We start from the raw sequence: 18,018 nt of genomic DNA, 5'->3' as shown, positions 1-18,018 counted from the left end.
AAGGAATTATGCCCAACTCCTATTGCACACCCTCTTACCAAAATGCTGACTGGGACCAGGCACAAGCACTTTCCTTTACCAAACTGGCGGCATAGCCCGCCTCATGTCCTGTCCATTACTAAGATGGCGAAGCAGCCCATCGCGGGAATACTCCATTACCAAAATGGCCGCCTCACAAACCACGGGAACTTTCCTTTACCCAATGAATGCATGACGTCATACAGCGATCACATGTGACCTCGCCGCACATGCACCAATCAGGGAGTGACGAACGTGTTCTCAGTGATTGATGTCTCCTTTCACCAATTGCAATCTGGATAACTGGGCCAGGCCGTGACAACGTCACGATAACGACCAGTGGTTGTGCAGGAGGGCGGGGCTAATGCGGCTGACCAGCAAGTTAGGTTGTAGCACGCACGCCGGGTCGGGCGGGTTGTGTAACGCTTCCTGATTGGACAGTAGGCCGAGCTTGGTTGAGGTGCCGGCGGTGGTCTGCGGGAAATGGCGGCCGGGGTGCTGGGTGGCCGTCAGCTCCGGCCGTTTCTATGGCGATGAGGCGGGTCGGGCCGGTTCAGGCCGCGTGAAGGAGACATGACCCAGGGCAAGAAGAAGAAGCGGCTGAACCGCAGTGTCCTGCTGGCCAAGAAAATCATTATCAAGGACGGAGGCACGGTAAGGATCAGGCTGAGGAGGGGCGGTGACCCTGGGGGGAGGGGATATGGGATGGGGGGGGAGGGGATATGGGATGGGGGGGAGGGGATATGGGATGGGGGGGGAGGGGATATGGGATGGGGGGGGAGGGGATATGGGATGGGGGGGAGGGGATATGGGAGGGGGGGGGAGGGGATATGGGATGGGGGGGAGGGGGAGGGGATATGGGATGGGGGGGAGGGGTTGGGATATGGGATGGGGGGGAGGGGATATAGGGAGAGGTGGGGGGGGGAATACCCGAGTGGGGAGGATGGCTATGGAGAGGAGGAGGGGGCGGGGTAGATGGCTTGAGGGGAGGGGAAGCAGAGCTTTGGTGTGCTGGTGAAGGTGGGTTTTGGGGTGGGGGTGGGGGTGGGGATGGGGAGTGGGGAGAGGACAGTTTTGGTGAAGGGAGTTGTGGGGTGGGGCTATAGGGAGGGCTGAGACTAGGGGCATAGTGTTTTGGAGAATTGCCATCTTGTAGGTTGAGTAATAGTGAGTGGTTCCTTTGGGTGGTGATTTGAAGAGAATGGGACATATAGGAGGGAGTTGAGGTGGATATGTTGTGGAGTAATGTGAGCTGCAGAGTGGTGTATTTTGTTTGGATAAGCTGAGCTAAGGGGGCTGTGAGGGAGAGTATGGTGGAGGAGTTGTAATGATGGTATTTAGATTAGATTAGATTACTTGCAGTGTGAAAATAGGCCTTTCGGGCCAACGAGTCCACACCGACCCTCTGAAGAGCAACCCACACAGATCCATTCCGCTACATTTACCCCTTCACCTAACATTATGGGCAATTTAGCATGGCCAATTCACCTAACCTGCATATTGTTTGGATTGTGGGAGGAAACTGGAGCACCTGGAAGAAACCCACGCAGACACGGGGAGAATGTGCAAACTCCACACACAGTTGCCTGAGGTGGGAATGGAACCTGGGTCTCTGGCGCTGTGAGGCAGCAGTGCTAACTACCATGCTGCCCATATTTGTAGAAGGTCCGAGAACTTTAATATTTTGAGTCCAATATCACCCTTCAATTTGAAGAATAATAATGTTGGACTCAAAGGTTAACTCTTTCTTCAAAGATACTGTCAGATTTGCTGAGTTCCTCCAGTACTTTCTATTTTTATTTCTATGTCCAGCATCCACAGTACTTCTGTTTTGTGAATTAATTTTATGGAGTCTGAAATTTCTGGGTTTTGGAATATGTTTGTGGTGGCTCTGGTTGGTGATGAAGGGATTCTACACGGTGATGGAGGAGGTGGGATATATTTGAACCTATGTAGAGAATGGGATATTTTGATGTTTTTTTTAAAAATGAGATGCAAGGGTCTTATTTGGAGGTTTGACATATGTGTAGGATGGTGGGGGAGGGGAGGGTGTTTGGTGGTGGTGCTAAGCATGGAATTTTTAATTCATTCATGGCATGTTGGAGTTACTGCCAGCATTTATTGCCCATCTCTAATTGCTCTTGAGAAGGTGATGGTGAGCAGCTACGTTGATCTGCAGGCCACTTGATGTAAGCATGTCTGCAGTGCTGTTAGGGAGACAGATTGCACCCCCTTCACTAACACAACTATCGGTGCCAGGTTGAGTGTGGGTAGTTGGTGCTGTGAGCTACCATGACTAATAAAGTTGAGTTGTAGCAGCCAGCGCTGAAGTTGTGGTTGAGGCGATGGATTAGAATAGGTCAATCAGTGAAAACAGCAGGAATGGAAATGAGTAACAGTGGTCAAAGAGCATGGAAGTCATGAGAGAAGCAGAGGAAACTGGAGCAGCACAATGACGGTGCTCAAAAGATAATGTATGAAAAGGAATCGAGGTGGCACAAAGAACACAGTAAAGATGGTTTTTGGAGATGATAGGTAGCAAGGAGGAAGAAGGCTGCCTAAACAGTAGCAGGTAACAGAATACCGCAGAAGACTAAAATGAATAAAGAAACTGAGGGGTGCCAGTATATCCTTCCTTTGAGATAAGGCCTCCTCCTACTCTTTCAAGCCTGCTCCAATACTGATTATGATCTGAGTTGGATGATCAGCTGCTTTCCCCCCATATTCATTCCTTCATTTAGCTCCAAGTGCTATATCCAACTCCTTGAAATCACAATGTCTTGGCCTTCACTGTTTTCTGTGGTCATGAATTCCACAGGCTCGCCCCTCTCTGGGTGAAGGAGCTTCTCCTTATCTCCGTCCTAAATAGTTTATATTGTATCCTTAGACTGATCCCTAGTTCTGGGTTCCCCCACAATCAGCATTATCATTCCTGCATCTATCCTATGTGGTCCTGTTAGAATTTTATAGGTTTATTTGAGATTCCCTTCCTTCTGAACTCTGCCATATATAAAGGTCTAATTGATTCAGCCTCTCTTCATGTCAGCCTTTCTACCCTGGAATCAGCCTGGTCAACTTTTGCTGCATTCCATCTGCAGTAAGAACATCCTGTCTCTGATAAGGAGACGAAAACTGCATACAATATTCTCGGTGTTGTCTCACCAAAGCATTGCACAATGCAGCAAGACATTTTTGCTCCAGTACTCGAATCCTCTTGTTATGAGGCTAAAAGTGATTTGCTGCCTTGACTGTCTCCTGCACGTGCATGCTAACATTAAGCAACTGGTGTCTGAGGACACTCAGGATTCATTGCACCATCCCATTCCCTCAATTTGTAGCCATTTGGAAAATTTGCTGCTTGTTTTGACTATTTATCCAAATTAGACTGCATCTGCCATGCACTTACCCACTCACTCAGCCTGTTCAAATCACACTGAAGCATCTGTGCAACATCCCCACAGCTCATCCTTCCATCTGTAGACTTGATGGCATTACTTTTTGTTACCTCATATATGTCTTGGGTTAGTAAATTTAGTAAATAAATTTACACTTGTGGATAATGTTGAAGAATGTTGTAGGTCACAGGGGGACATAGGTAAGTTGCAGAGCTGGGCTATGAGGTGGCAAATGGAGTTTAATGCAGAAAAGTGTGAGGTGATTCACTTTGGAAGGAGTGACAGGAATGCAGAGTACTGGGCAAATAGTAAGATTCTTGGTAGTGTGGATGAGCTGAGAGATCTCGGTGTCCATGATCATAGATCTCTCAAAGTTGCCACCCAGATTGATAGGGCTGTTAAGAATGCGTACGCTGTGTTAGTTTTTATCAGAGGGATCGAGTTTCGGAACGGAGGTCAAGCTGCAACTGTACAAAACTCTGGTGTGGCTGCACTTGGAGTGCAATTCTGGTCACCGTATTAGTGGAGGGATGTGGACGCTTTGGAAAGAGTTCAGGAGAGACTTTGTAGGCAGTTGCTTGGTATGGAGAGAAAGTCTTAGGAGGAAAGGTTGAGGGGCTTGAGGCTGTTTTTGTTACAGAGAAGAAAGTTGAGAGGTGACTTAATTGAGACATACAAGATAAGCAGAGGGTTAGATCAGGTGGATAGTGCGAGCCCTTCTAGGATTGTGATGGCTAGCACGAGGGGGCATAGCTTCAAATTGAGGGGTGATCGATATAGACAGATGTCAAAGGTAGTTTCTTTACTCAAGAGTAGCAGCAGTTTGAAATGCACTGCCTGCAAGAGTTGTAGACTTGCCAGCTTTATGAGCATTTAAATGATCATTGAATAGGCATATGGATGAGAATGGAATAGTGTAGGTTAGTTAGGCTTCGGATTGGATTCATGGAGCGGCGCAACAGGGTCTGTACTGCACTGTAATATTCTATGTTCTATACAAATCATTAATAAATATTTTGAATAGCTAGGGTCCTAATACTGATTCCTGCATTACATTGCTAGTTACTGTCCACCATTTAGAAAAAGACCATTGTTTCATCTGTGGTAAGACAAGTGTCATGCATATTATCAGTAAAACCCCTCCCCACTTTTGTATTCCCTTTTGGAATATAGGTCAGCCTTCCAGTTGCCCAATGAATTTGAATGCTGGCATTTTTTTGATTCATGGATAAGAACATCCAAATTCTTGTTCTGTTCTTTCTTCAGTCATTTAATAATATTCCTTTCCTGTACCATTTGAAGTGCATAACCTCACATTTTCCCACGTGAAAGTCTTTGGAATTCTTTTTGTGGTACTGGCAGCAATAGATGTTTTGTGGAATCCCTGTAGTATGGAAGTAGGCCATTTGGTCCAGCAAGTCCACATTAACCCTCTGAAGAGCATCCAAACCAGACCTCCATAGCCTTGCACTTCCCGTGCCAAACCTCCCAGCCTGCACGTCCTCAGACAAAATGTGTAATTTACTATGGCCAATCTACCCACATGTTTGGACAGTCAGAGGAAACCCATGCAGATACGGGGAGAATGTGTGAACTCTTCTATGAGAAAGTGAGGACTGTAGATGCTAGAGATCAGAGCTGAAAATGTGTTGTTGGAAAAGCGCAGCAGGTCAAGCAGCATTCAAGGAGCAGGAGAATCGACGTTTCGGGCATGAGCCCTTCTTCAGGAATCGAGGAATCATGCTTATGCCCAAAATGTCAATTTTCCTGCTTCTTGGATGCTGCCTGACCTGCTGCGCTTTTCCAGCAACACATTTTCAGAATGTGTGAACTGCACACATTCGCCTGAGGCTTGATTTGAATCTGGTGTTGTGAAGCAGCAGTGCTAAGCACTGAGCCGCTGTGCTGTCTACATGCCACATGGATGTGGTTTTGAGTTTATAATACAGTCAGTGTCCCACGTAACTACAGATTGCTGTGGTTCACGGACTCCTAGCTCAACTCTTTATTTTGTGGAGATGTTGAATCTGTGGACCTGTGCATATTGGTTGTGGCGATTGCAATGCCTTTTCACTTACTTGGGTAATCGTTTGCTGTTCCATTTGGTTGCACTTCAGTCCTGTGTCCTGATCTTTGGATGGAGGCGAGTCAGAGGACCTCCTATGGATCTGCTCCTAGGCTTGGCAATTAGCAAGTCCGTGCAGTGAGCTGTGGAGAGCCTCATAGCTCTGGATGTAAGTTTGCTAGCTGAGCTGAAAGGTTTGTTTTTGGCCATTTTGTCACCATAATAGGTAACATCATCAGTGAGCCTCCAGTGAAGCACTGGTGTTAGTGACCCACTTTGTATCTGTGTTTAGGTTTCCTTGGGTTGGTCTTGTCATTTCCTGTGGTGATATTATTTCCTATTTTTCACAGAGGGTGGTAAATAATGTCCAAGTCAATGTGTTTGTTGATAGAGTTCTGGCTGGAATGCTATGCTTCTGGGTGTTCTCGTGGGTGTCTCTGTTTGGCTTGTCCTCTGGACGTGTTGTCCCAGTCGAAGTGGTGTCCTTTCTCATCTGTATGTAAGGGTGCTAGTGAGAGAGGGTCATGTCTGTTTGTGGCCAGTTGATGTTTCATGTATGCTGGTGGCTAATTTTCTGCCTGTTTGTGTTTGTTACAATTCTTGAAAGTTTTTTTTGTAAATGACATTTGTTTTGCTTTTTGTCTGTATAGGGTCTTTTAAATTCATTAGCTGCTGTTTCAGTGTGTTGGTGGGTTTATGGGCTACCATGATGCCAAGAGGTCTGAATAGTCTAGCAGTAATTTGCGATGCCTTTGATGTAAGGGAGAGTGGCTAGGGTTTCTGGATGCGTTTTGTCTGCTTGTTTGGGTTTGTTGCTGAGAAATCGGCAGATTGTTCTTTTTGAATACGCTGTATTGGTGATATTTCTCTGCTGTTCATAGTTTCTCTGCAGTATGTGGTGGCTCATTAAAATAATGTCCTAATGCATCTTTTGTGGGTTAAAAATCACACAGTGCCAGGTTTATTTGGAAGCACTAGCTTTTGGAGCACTGCTCTTTCATCAAGACCACCTGATGAAGGAGCAGCGCTCCGAAAGCAAGTGCTTCCAAATAAACCTATTGGACTATAACCTGGTGTTGTGATTTTTAACTTTGTACACCCTGGTCCAAGACTGGCACCTACAAATCTTTTGTGGGTGTTGGGATGATTGCTTCTGTAGTTCAGTATTTGGTCTGTGTATGGTGTTTTCCTGTAGACACTGGTTCAAAGTTCCCCATTGGCTGTTCACTGTACTGTGACATCTAGGAATGGCAGTTTGTTTTTATTTTCTCTCCTTTTTTTTGTGAATTTTATGCCTGTAAAGATATTATTGATGGTCTTGAAGGTTTCCTTTAATTTGTTTTATTTAGTGTTGACAAAGGTGTCATCCACATAGCGGACCCAAAATTTGGGTTACCAGCTTCTAGCTCGGCAAGCAAACTTGCATCCAGAACCTCAACCTGAGCGACAAACCTTCTCAAAACGCGCTCAGATCAGAGCTGCTGACTGTCTGCCCCTCTTTGTGCCAAAGCGTCCTTGGAAAGGGAACATATGGTGTCCACCAATACCTCCGTCTCTAGAGAGAGATGGGCATTGCAAGGGGTAGATGTTTTTATCTCACCTTCCAATTCCATTTTGATTTGGTTCCTCTCCCTCACTTTTGGGCTGCGTTGCCCTTAATGTGCTTTGCATGTAAATTAATTGGAAAACATGCATAATTTACTGGTAATAGTTAATAGGTGTAAAAGCACCACATGATTTGATGTGGGGGAGAAAAGTGTTCAGTTGTGTAAGATTACGCCGACTATTAAAAAAAGCAATTGGATCAGTCGTAACTATATTGAATGATAGCAAGCTTGAAGGGCTAAGTGATCTACTCTTGCTCTTAATTCATGTGTTTAACTCATTTCACCACTATACTTTAGAGGGTTGCTCAAAATGCTTAGGATAAGGGCATGACAGAGAGCTAACAATATTCTGTTTCATTCAAGATTACTTTCCATCCATGATTTCTAGTACACTAGTGTCAAACTGACTTCACTGATTCTTGACAATGCATAACATTCCTTAATACTCAAGTCATATTCTTGCCTAGTTTGTTGCTTAATATTTCCTTGAAATGTATCCCTCAAACTGACTAGATTTAGTTCCTAACTTTGCGCTTTGCAAATTCCTTGCTTCTGGTCTACAATGAGGATAACGCTTATGAGAGTTTCAGGCCATGTAGAATATTCTTCAGATTATTAGGAAAATGTGCCTACAAAAGGTTGACTCCTACCATTTGAAATGTCATGATCCAAAGAAGAATGATTTGCATTTATATTGTACGTTTCAAAACCAGAGGGTATCCCAAAGTACTTCACAGCCAATATTACTGTTGTATTATAGAAAACGCAGATTGTTTTGTACAATACATGCTCCCACAGATTGTAGTAACCTGGTAATGATGATGTTTGACTCATTAAATATTGAACTGGACACTTAATGAAAATTTCCCTGCTCTTAAAATGGTGCCATATGAAGTTTTACTTCCAGTTTAATGCCATGTCTAAAGGGAATGTTATAAAGTGAGTTATGATTTGGGAAGACCTGCCTGAAAGGATGGTGGATGCATATTCATTCAGTGATAATTTTCAAGAGACTTGGATAAATACAGAATTATGTTTTTGTCATTTACTCACGTGAATACAGTTTACTTGTGTGAGAAAGAAAAATTTGCAAAGTTGCCGCTTGGGGTGCCAACTTGGGAGTAAAGGCACTTGGGTACGGATTCTTAGGAATAAATAAGAAATTTCAAGAAATAAAAGGTCTGGCATTACAGACCTACACAGCATCTTAGGTATGAAAGTTATCTAAGTACGAAATCTTAAGAATAAATTAGAGTAAAGAAATAAAAAGTTCAGAATTGTAGTCCTTCCAAGCAGAGAAGATGTAGATAAGTTTGCATTGAAGAGGATAGATGGGGAAAGCTGGAGAGAGAGAGAGAGATAACTGGGTAGCTTTGTTGAAGAGTCAGCATACGAACAATGATTTGAATGGCTGCCTCCTATACTGCGGTAGACAAGTAGAAGGCTGGAGGAACACAGCAAGCCAGGCAGCATCAGGAGGTGAAGGAGTCCTGAAGAAGGGTTACACCTGAAATGTTGACTTCTCCTCTATCTAATGCTGTCTGGCTTGCTATGTTCTTCCAGCCTCTTGCTTGTTTATCTTGGATGCCAGCATCTGCAGTTTTTTTGCCTCCTCTGGTGTATCATTCTCTAGTATTACATTAGTTAGGAACCTTCATTGGTTGTGTTGTTTTGCTTGCGAACTGGAAAATGTGACTAACTGATCTACTGCAAGAGCTACCAGCTTTGGTTACACTTCTTTGAAAGAGGAGTAGCACATAATGATTAGATGGGAGGAAACTTGCATGTGAATGTGGAGCACGCACAGTGGCCTTGCCTGGTTGGTCCCAATGGCCTGTTTTCTGTGCTGTACACACTACATATTACATATCTGATCTGGAGTGTATATTTAAATGAACTAATGAGGTTAAGAAGTACTGAAACTAGACTTAGAAAATGCTGGCAGCACCTAGATGAAACAATGTCAAAACATATTTATTTGTAACAGCACTGTTTATAATTGGGTAGAGGGAATACTATTTCAGGAATATTTTTCATTTCTCTATGCCCAGAAAGGTATCTTTCAACACTGGCATGATTTGAAGTTTCATTGAAGATTTTACAGTATTTTCCTGTGGCATTCATTCTCTGTAATAACTAAAGAACTTGGGAAAGTACCAACTGGTAGAAAATGTAGTGGAAATGTTATCCCTTTTATTTTGCAACCGAGCAGCCTTTTTCATGGTGTTGAAGATAGGTTCAGTCACTGAATGTTCAAGAAACTTGGGCTGGCTGCTGATAGCAAGGAATCCCAGCAAACTAGATCCACTTCGAGATCCATCTGTCTGAATGCATTGCAAAGGTTTTCTTACTGTTTCTCCCCCTTCCAGAATTCAGAACCGGTCAAGTTCCTATTGAGAATCCAACCCGAGTGATGACTTATAGAGTCATAGAGATGCACAGCATGGAAACAGAGCCTTCAGTCCATGCCGACCAGATATCCCGACATAATCTATTCCCACCTGCCAACACCTAGCCTGTATCCCTTCAAACCCCCCAATATTCATATACCCATCCAAATTCCTTTTAAATATTGTAATTGTACCAACCTCCACCACTTCCTCTGGCTGCTCATTTCATGCACATACTGCCCTCTGTGTGGAAAAAGTTGCCCTTTAGGGGTCTCTTATATCTTTCCCCTCTCGCCCTAAGCCTATGCCCTCTAGTTCTGGACTCCCCGACCCCAGGGAAAAGACCTTGTCTATTTATCCTATCCACTTGTTGGCTCCCCTTAAAGATCAAACAATTGAAGGGAATTTTGATGAATGTTAATAGCCTTTGTTCTTCTGGGTTGTTTTGAATATTGGGTACACAAAGATTAATATCAGCATAGATGAGGTCATGCATGTCATGTTTTTCTTAAATTATTAAAAGACACTCAATAAATTATGACAGGAAAAAGTTGTGATTTAAAATCGTAAAAGTTGGATTGGTGTCTAAAGGTCAAATTGCAAAGATTCACTTTGTATGGTTAGTCAGGAAATTCAGTATTTTAGTTGCTTCATTTGCACCTACATCCAGTTTATTTTGGTGGAGTGGGGAATGTCAAGTGGGATGCCAAGAATGGTGTTCACTCTGGAACAAACCAGATGCATTGCCAGCAAATCACGGCCTTTTGCTGTTGCACAGTGTGGAACACCTTGCCATGGATGTAGTGGAAAATGGACTAATTGTAGCAGATACTTCACTCTAGCAGTTAGTTCAGAATTCAAGTTTAGCTTAACAATTTGAAGTTTATTTAAAATATATGTTCACTTATGGGATGTGGGGAAAATCCAATTTGCCTCTTAATTTGATTTTTCCAAATTCGACTTGGAGGTGATGTTCCAATGCACCTCTGCCCTCATTGTCTCTGTTGATTGAAGGTGTTAATTTGGAAGATGTCTTTTCAGATTATTTGGTCTGGAATTCTCTTAATATTTAAACAGTGACCTGATTGTGCTTCACTGACTATGGATGGTACACTGCAAAGCCAAGGGTATCACGTTAAAATGTCACAAGTTTCCATATTTACATTGGACATAACCTGACTCAGCAGTGTCTTTGTGCTCCAGTTTGTTTGACCTCCAGGCACAGATGAGAGGAAGTTTCTTACAGCAAAATATTAGGAAGATAGACTAATGTCTCAATACTTTTTGCAAGTTTAGAACTCTTTCTGCCTCCCCTGCCATTGAGGTTGACACTGACTGCTTACAACCATGTGCTTCTGTATTACTTTGAACTAAGTGTCTGTTGTTGCCCACTTGGATTTAAACTGTAAATCTGGTTTGAAAGAAAAGGAAGTATATTTAAGGATGAAACTCAGCATGGAGTGAGCATATCTCCAGTTGACTTAAGTGTGGTAAATGTTTGCAACTATCCAAAAAAGCAAGAATTCCTTTGTAAATCTGTCTTAACTCTGAAAGCTGAGTAGTCTTGAAACACAGTTCTTATGATAGAAATCAATGGAAGGTGCCCATATCCATACCATCCTTGTACTTGATACAGTTAAGTCACTTTAAGATTCTTACTCTGCTTTTCAAATTCTTCTCTGACCTCACCCTTTCTTATCTTAATCGCTTCCAGCCCTATAATAATAAGGGATTTCCATAGTCATTTAATTCTTGCTTCGTGGACATCCTTTCTCGATCATGCCTTGAGCTGCATGGGCCTGAAACTGTAGAATTTTCTCTAACTCTTTCTACTTCCCTTTTAGAGCCCCCTTTTAGGATGGTTTTTAAGTTTTTGTCACCCATCTGACTATTTCCTTACATAGCTCCATCTCACATTTTGTTTAATAGTATTGTGAGGCATTTGAAATTTATTTCATGTTAAATGCACAACATAAATATCTTTTGTATTGAGCCTTGGAAAATTAAAAGCTGTTGACATGATCATGTAATCTCTGCAGGGATATTTACTTACACCCAACTGTACCTTAAATGGTCACAAAAGAATTATTTATCTGTTGAGCCAACTTAGACTGTCTGCTTTAGTAGATTTCCTGGTATTATATTCCAATAGTTTTCCTGGCATGTTTTTATTCCAAATTCCCAAGCTTTGTGTTTTGAAATAAAACTTTTCTACTCCATGAGAAACATCCTGGCTTGCTCTACTTTATCAATTTACTGCCTAATTGTGAAAATCTTAGCTCACCTCAAAATTTCCCTTTTTGCAAGGAAAAGGTAATTTAGTTTTGATTCCTGGAATTGTTCTTACTTGCTCCATGATTTCTGAAAACAGTGACCTCTTTCCTACTAGATTACTGGAATTGCTTGTGGAATGTTTGGTTAGGGATCCTCTCATTCCAAGTGATCACACCAGGTGCTAAAGTGTATAAAGATCCAAGCCTGATTTCTCAACTGAGAGAGAGACTGCTGTGACTTGAATTGACATCCGCTGAAGTGGCTAGGTCAGGAATGAAGTGTGCTGAAGTTGAACCCATGCTCCCTTGCTCAGTGTTACTATGTAACTTCTGTTGTTTTTCTCCAATCTACAGTGTTTATTTGTATGTTGAACAGCCTTGAACCTGGCCCTTAAAACAAGTCATTTTTCAAAAATATTTGCACTGCTCCATTTTTTTGCTTACTCATTGGTGAATTAGCATCGGAGTTCTTAGCTATTCTGCCCACTAAGGTTTAATCTTTAAACAAGGTTTGAAAGAAAAGAACATATATTCAAGCATGAGACTCAGTTAACTGGACATAAGCTTATCCTTGCTAAGGTGTGATAAACATTTGCAACTATCCAAAGGAGCAAGGATTTTGTTAAAAATCACTTAATTCTGAATGCTGGGTAATCTTGAAACACAGTTCATATGATCAAAATCAAATGGAAAGTGCCTTAACATTATGGATATTACAGTCTTGTCTCTGTACAATAAATAGCTCCATTTCAACCAAACTAATACCATGCCAAAAATTGAATAACTTACCACAGAGATGTTATATATGCACAATGAATAAGAGTACAGTATACTAAATGTAAATAAATTGATAAGCAGGATTAACATTCCAATTAGCTGTGAATTATATAGTTGTCTTGCCAAATGCAGGCAGACACTACACTTTAAGTGTTTGGAGAATTTGGCTTTTGCATAACATAATATTCTTCCAATTGAACATTGAACTGCCTCACAGCACCAGGGTCCCAAGTTTGATTCCAGCCTCAGGTGACTCTGTGTGGAGTTTGCACGTTCTCCCCTGTGTCTGTGTGGGTTTCCTCCAGATGCTCTAGTTTCCTCCCACAGTCCAAAGATGTGCTAGTCAGATGAATTGGCCATGCTAAATTGCCCATAGTGCTAGGTGCATAAGCCAGAGGGAAATGGGTCTGGGTGGGTTACTCTTTGGAGGGTCACGGTGGACTTGTTGGGCCGAAGGGCCTGATTTCACACGGTAAGGACTCGAATCTAATCTCATGAAAACTAAAGCACCATCTCAGCTTGATTGGTGATCTGTTAATGATCCCATGACACTATTTAAAGAGTATGGAATTTTTCTGGTGTACTGGTTATCGAGTCATCGAGATGTACAGCATGGAAACAGACCCTTTGGTCCAACCCATCCATGACGACCAGATATCCCAACCCAATCTAGTCCCACCTGCCAGCCCCTGGCCCATATCCCTCCAAACCCTTCCTATTCATATACCCATCCAAATGCTTCTTAAATGTTGCAATTGTACCAGCCTCCACCACTTCCTCTGGCAGCTCATTCCATACATGTCCCACCCTCTGCGTGATTAAGTTGCCCCTTAGGTATCTTTTATCTTTTTTCCCCTCACCCTAAACCTATGCCCTCTATTTCTGGATACCCTATCTATGCCCATCATAATTTTGTAAACCTCTATAAGGTCACCCCCTCAGCCTCCGACGCGACAGGGAGAACAGCCCCAGCCTGTTCAGCCTCTCCCTTATAGCTCAAATCCTCCAATCGATGTTACTACTTTTGCTAATCTGACACCCCTCAAAAAAGACGCATTAACCAGTTATTAATTTCTTGCTGTAATGGGACCTTCCATGTTTAGCAATTCAAACAACAATGCAGCAACCACCTGATGAAGGAGCAGCGTTCCAAAAGCTAGTGCTTCCAAATAAACCTGTTGGACTATAACCTCGTATTGTGATTTTTAACTTTGTACACCCCAGTCCAACACCGACCTCTCCTAATCGTTACTATGCCGTAACAATCATTGAGCACTCTTTCATGTTCTGCCTTGATAGATCCTTTATGTAGGCAATTCTTCAACCACTTACGAGGGCAGAGTTATTTCTCTTTACTTGGTTCATGATTCTTGCCTTGTTTACTTTCTCCCATGTTAATTATAGCCAGCGATGAAGAATCCAGCTTCACAATGAGACAGGGCACCCTTATTTGTATGTTGTTTAGTTTGCATAAGATATTACATTGCTAAGCACAGACCCAAAGGAGGTTTTGCCCCTCTGGCTTATGTAGACTGGTTTCCAGGGTACTTGTTAATTTTAAAATTAACATTTCAGTTGTTTGAAAGTCTTCAGATTGTTTTTATTTATAAAGCATTGATTTGAGTCTAAGATTGTAAACCAAAATGCAGCAGTTTCCTCGACTTAGATTGCAGGCTGACTGTTGAGCAATTTTCCAGTTCAGTTAAGTGTTTTAACTGCTGAACCAGCTGAAGTCAAGAGGCAATTCATGTGATAAAGCTATTTTTACAATGAAGTCTAGTTCATAGAAAGCACAGTTTAACTATTTTGTAAGCCCCAGAGTAATAATCAATGTCTGGCAATCCCTTTGTTACAATCAATGGTTCCTGAAATGGTTGGATAGGAGGTTCTGGTGGTTGCTAATTGACTGAATGCAACTGGATGCAGTCTGTTGCAATGCTGGCTGACCAAAGCACAATATCTTGTACAACTGGGTAATATGGCTAATGGTCATTGGCACCTTCTGGGTGAAACTTTACAGATTATTCTTCAGAATTGATCTTGAGTTTTTAATCTTCTGTTGAACATCTCCAAGAAAGTGGCTGTTAGTGTCTGATAGATTGACCCTGGAAAAAAAGCAGTTTTGATTGGCTAGATGATCTTTCCTAGGCTTTGTTTCATACATATCCTTCACTCAAAAAGATGTCGCACTCAGTCCCCTCAATTCCCTGCCTTCATTTCCCAACCTTCATTTTGAATTGGGAGATGATGTTATTGGGGCATGAAAAATGAATGTGACAACAGGAAATCTCAACACCAATTAAAGAAGAAAATAAGTTGATTATATATTGAAACTTAAATAGCATAATGTGTTAACCAGCTCAAATGTTAAATGAAGCTTGGAATTCTGTTTCAAACTGCGTTTCCCTTGACAATCTGGAGATATTGAACATTATTTCTGTCTTTTCCTTTTTCTATGAAAAAATTTGTACTTTGACAACTTCCATGAAAGTTATGAATGTCAAGTTGTCATGTAATTATACATCTGGATAGACTGTGCCAGTAGTTGTCTTTTATAACGTGATGGTTGTGTTCTTGTGCAGTCCTGCATTATAGAAAAAGCACGCTTTAGAAACAGCGCATAGTGTTGGCAATGTAATCACGTTATAGCTAATAAGTTTTAAAAGTTTGTGCTTTAGAAACATCATCTCCAATTCCTCATTCGTATTACAGCAAATTCGCATTCACAAAACGCACCTGTACCACCAATAGGAGAGCACCATTCTACAGTAAGAAATTTACTCGGCATTTTCCATTATATATATTCCTACAACAGTCAAGAAAATATAAAATGCAGTCAGCATGTATTATTTTGAAATGGGATCTAAATTGTGGCTATGACCCTGCTTCACTATCCCTCAGAAAAATTTGCTTCATCTGAAGCTGGCAGCTTGATTTTGCTGCTCCTCAGAAATCAACTGGCGCTTCATAAATCGTTTCTGCATTATTTGCATGGTTTTCACTATTTGCCCAGGTACAATTCTTCTAAGCTGTGTACGAGGTCTTAATACTCCCCATTGTTCAAATATAGGATGCTGATTACATTATAGTTATCTTTCGATATGTGGTACACTTCAGAAAATGAGATCCAAATGACTGGCTTCCCATCCTTGTGAGCAGTTTACAATCTCGTGCAATCTGTATTTTATTGATTGGGAGTTATTCTTTTCTAGATTTACTGTCATTGAGAAGCATTAGTCTGTATTTTGGTGCTTTGAAACTGTAAAAATCATGTCTTGCAACTAGTTAATAGCAGTTAAGTGAATGTGCTGATAGTAAGTGTAAAGTTTGTGAAGAAATTGTGAGATTAGGCCACTTTCCACTGTAGCATAGTTAACACTTTCTGCCATTTTGTATGAACAGAAATTGAAGTATCAGGAAGTGTATCCAAGGATGTGTCTGATTTCCAGACAAACAAACTTTGGTTTATAACTATCATTTGAACCTGCAGATTGGCTTGCACCTCTCTAATTTCTCGAAGTATTTAATTTTAGAATGCTTTTAGATTCTACTGCAAATGCTGTATAACCACTTACATTAAATACTTAGATTTAGTTTTGGCAGTAGAAAATTTTAGCTCTAATTGCATGGAGTCATGTTCATTGAACGATGCTAACCAAAATACTTAAATGCAATGGATGATGAAAGTTCATCGACCTGAAAGGTTATGTCTGTTTATTTCTTCATGTATACTGCAGAACCTGTTTGCAATATCCAGAACCTGCAGTAAGGCTTTACTTTACGACCATGAGATCTAGGAGCAGAATTATGCCATTTGGTCTATTCCTCAGCTCCATTATCCTGCCTTCTCGCCATAGCCTTTGATCCCCTTACTAATCAGTCTTTGTCTTGGTAACCTTCTTGTGCTTGTATTACTGTACCCTTACCTTCCTCTGATTGTAAAACACAGTTAAATATGAAGTTTGTGCATTGGCAGGAAAAAGAAAAAAAGCAGTATTACTTAAATAGATAACAAGTGCAGGATGTAAAATTTCAGAGGCACTTTGATGTTGTAGTGCGTGAGTCGCAAAGTTACTACGCAAGTACAGCAATTAAGGAGGCTAATTCATGCTTTCATTTATTACGAGAGGAACTGGACATGGGTATGGGCATCTGTGAGACTAAAATTTGAATACTCTGCAGTTTTCGCCTCCCTATTTAAGGAAGGCTGAAAATGCATTGGAGGTGGTCTGGGGAAGTTTAGTAAATTCAAACGATGTACAGATGTTTCTTTTTAATCCCACAACACTGCATAATGATTTGGAATTGAAAACTTTGATAATTTTTCATCCTTCCAGAGTTGTTTAGTCTAATTGAGCATTCCTACACACCTTGAATGGTAGAATCTAATCAAGCATTGAACAGTAATCCAAGTTGGGAGTTTTCTGATACTTAAGTCTCTGTTACTTAGTGAAAACGGGTATTTTTAGACAATAGACAAGAGGTGCAGGAGTAGGCCATTCAGCCTTTCGAGCCTGCACCGCCATTCAATATGATCATGGCTGATCATTCCTAATCAGTATCCGCTTCCTGCCTTATCTCCATAACCCTTGATTCCACTATCCTTGAGAGCTCTATCCAACTCTTTCTTAAATGAATCCAGAGACTGGGCCTCCACTGTCCTCTGGGGCAGAGCATTCCACACAGCCACCACTCTCTGGGTAAAGAAATTTCTCCTCATCTCTGTCCTAAATGGTCTACCCCGTATTTTTAAGCTGTGTCCTCTGGTTCGGCACTCACCCATCAGCGGAAACATGTTTCCTGCTGCCAGAGTGTCCAATCCTTTCATAATCTTATACGTCTCAATCAGATCCCCTCTCAGTCTTCTAAACTCGAGGGTATACAAGCCCAGTCGCTTCAGTCTTTCAGTGTAAGGTAATCCCTCCATTCCAGGAATTGACCTCGTGAGCCTATGCTGCACTCTCTCAATAGCCAGAATGTCTTTCCTCAAATTTGGCGACCAGAACTGCACACAGTCCTCCAGGTGTGGTCTCACCAGGGCCCTTTACAGCTGCAGAAGCACCTCTTAGCTTCTATACTCAATCCCTCTTGTTATGAAGGCCAGCATGCTATTAGCCTTCTTCACTACCTGCTTGCCTTCATTGGCTGGTGTACAAGAACACCCAGATCTCTCTGTACTGCCCCTTTACTTAAATTAATTCCATTGAGGTAGTAATCTGTCTTCCTGTTCTTGCCACCAAAGAGGATAACCATACATTTATCCACATTAAACTGCATCTGCCCACTCACCTAACTTGTCCAGGTCACCCTGTAATCTCCTAACATCCTCATCATATTTCACCCTGCCACCCAGCTTTGTATCATCAGCAAATTTGCTAATGTTATTGCTGATACAATATATGTTAATGATATAGAAGATGGTAAAAAGCTGCGGTCCCAGCACGGATCCCTGCGGTACCCCACTGGTCACTGCCTGCCATTCTGAAATGGAGC

The 18,018-nt window shown here is 41.8% G+C and overlaps 1 protein-coding gene across 1 annotated transcript in view; it reads left to right on the top strand.

The window, feature by feature from the left end:
• The first annotated feature begins 463 nt into the window (after positions 1–463).
• Positions 464–18,018, top strand: part of LOC132828791 (hippocampus abundant transcript 1 protein-like) — a 71,360-nt gene continuing 53,805 nt past the window's right edge. The window contains exon 1 of the mRNA XM_060845886.1: positions 464–672. Within this exon, the coding sequence (XP_060701869.1) occupies positions 592–672 (81 nt within the window). The 5' untranslated portion in view covers positions 464–591. The remainder of the gene's footprint in view (positions 673–18,018) is intronic.

This window comes from Hemiscyllium ocellatum, chromosome 28, assembly GCF_020745735.1.
Source record: "Hemiscyllium ocellatum isolate sHemOce1 chromosome 28, sHemOce1.pat.X.cur, whole genome shotgun sequence".
Lineage (NCBI taxonomy): Eukaryota > Metazoa > Chordata > Chondrichthyes > Orectolobiformes > Hemiscylliidae > Hemiscyllium > Hemiscyllium ocellatum.
The sequence above is the reverse complement of the archived record's forward strand: the minus strand, read 5'-3'. Positions and strand labels throughout refer to the sequence as shown.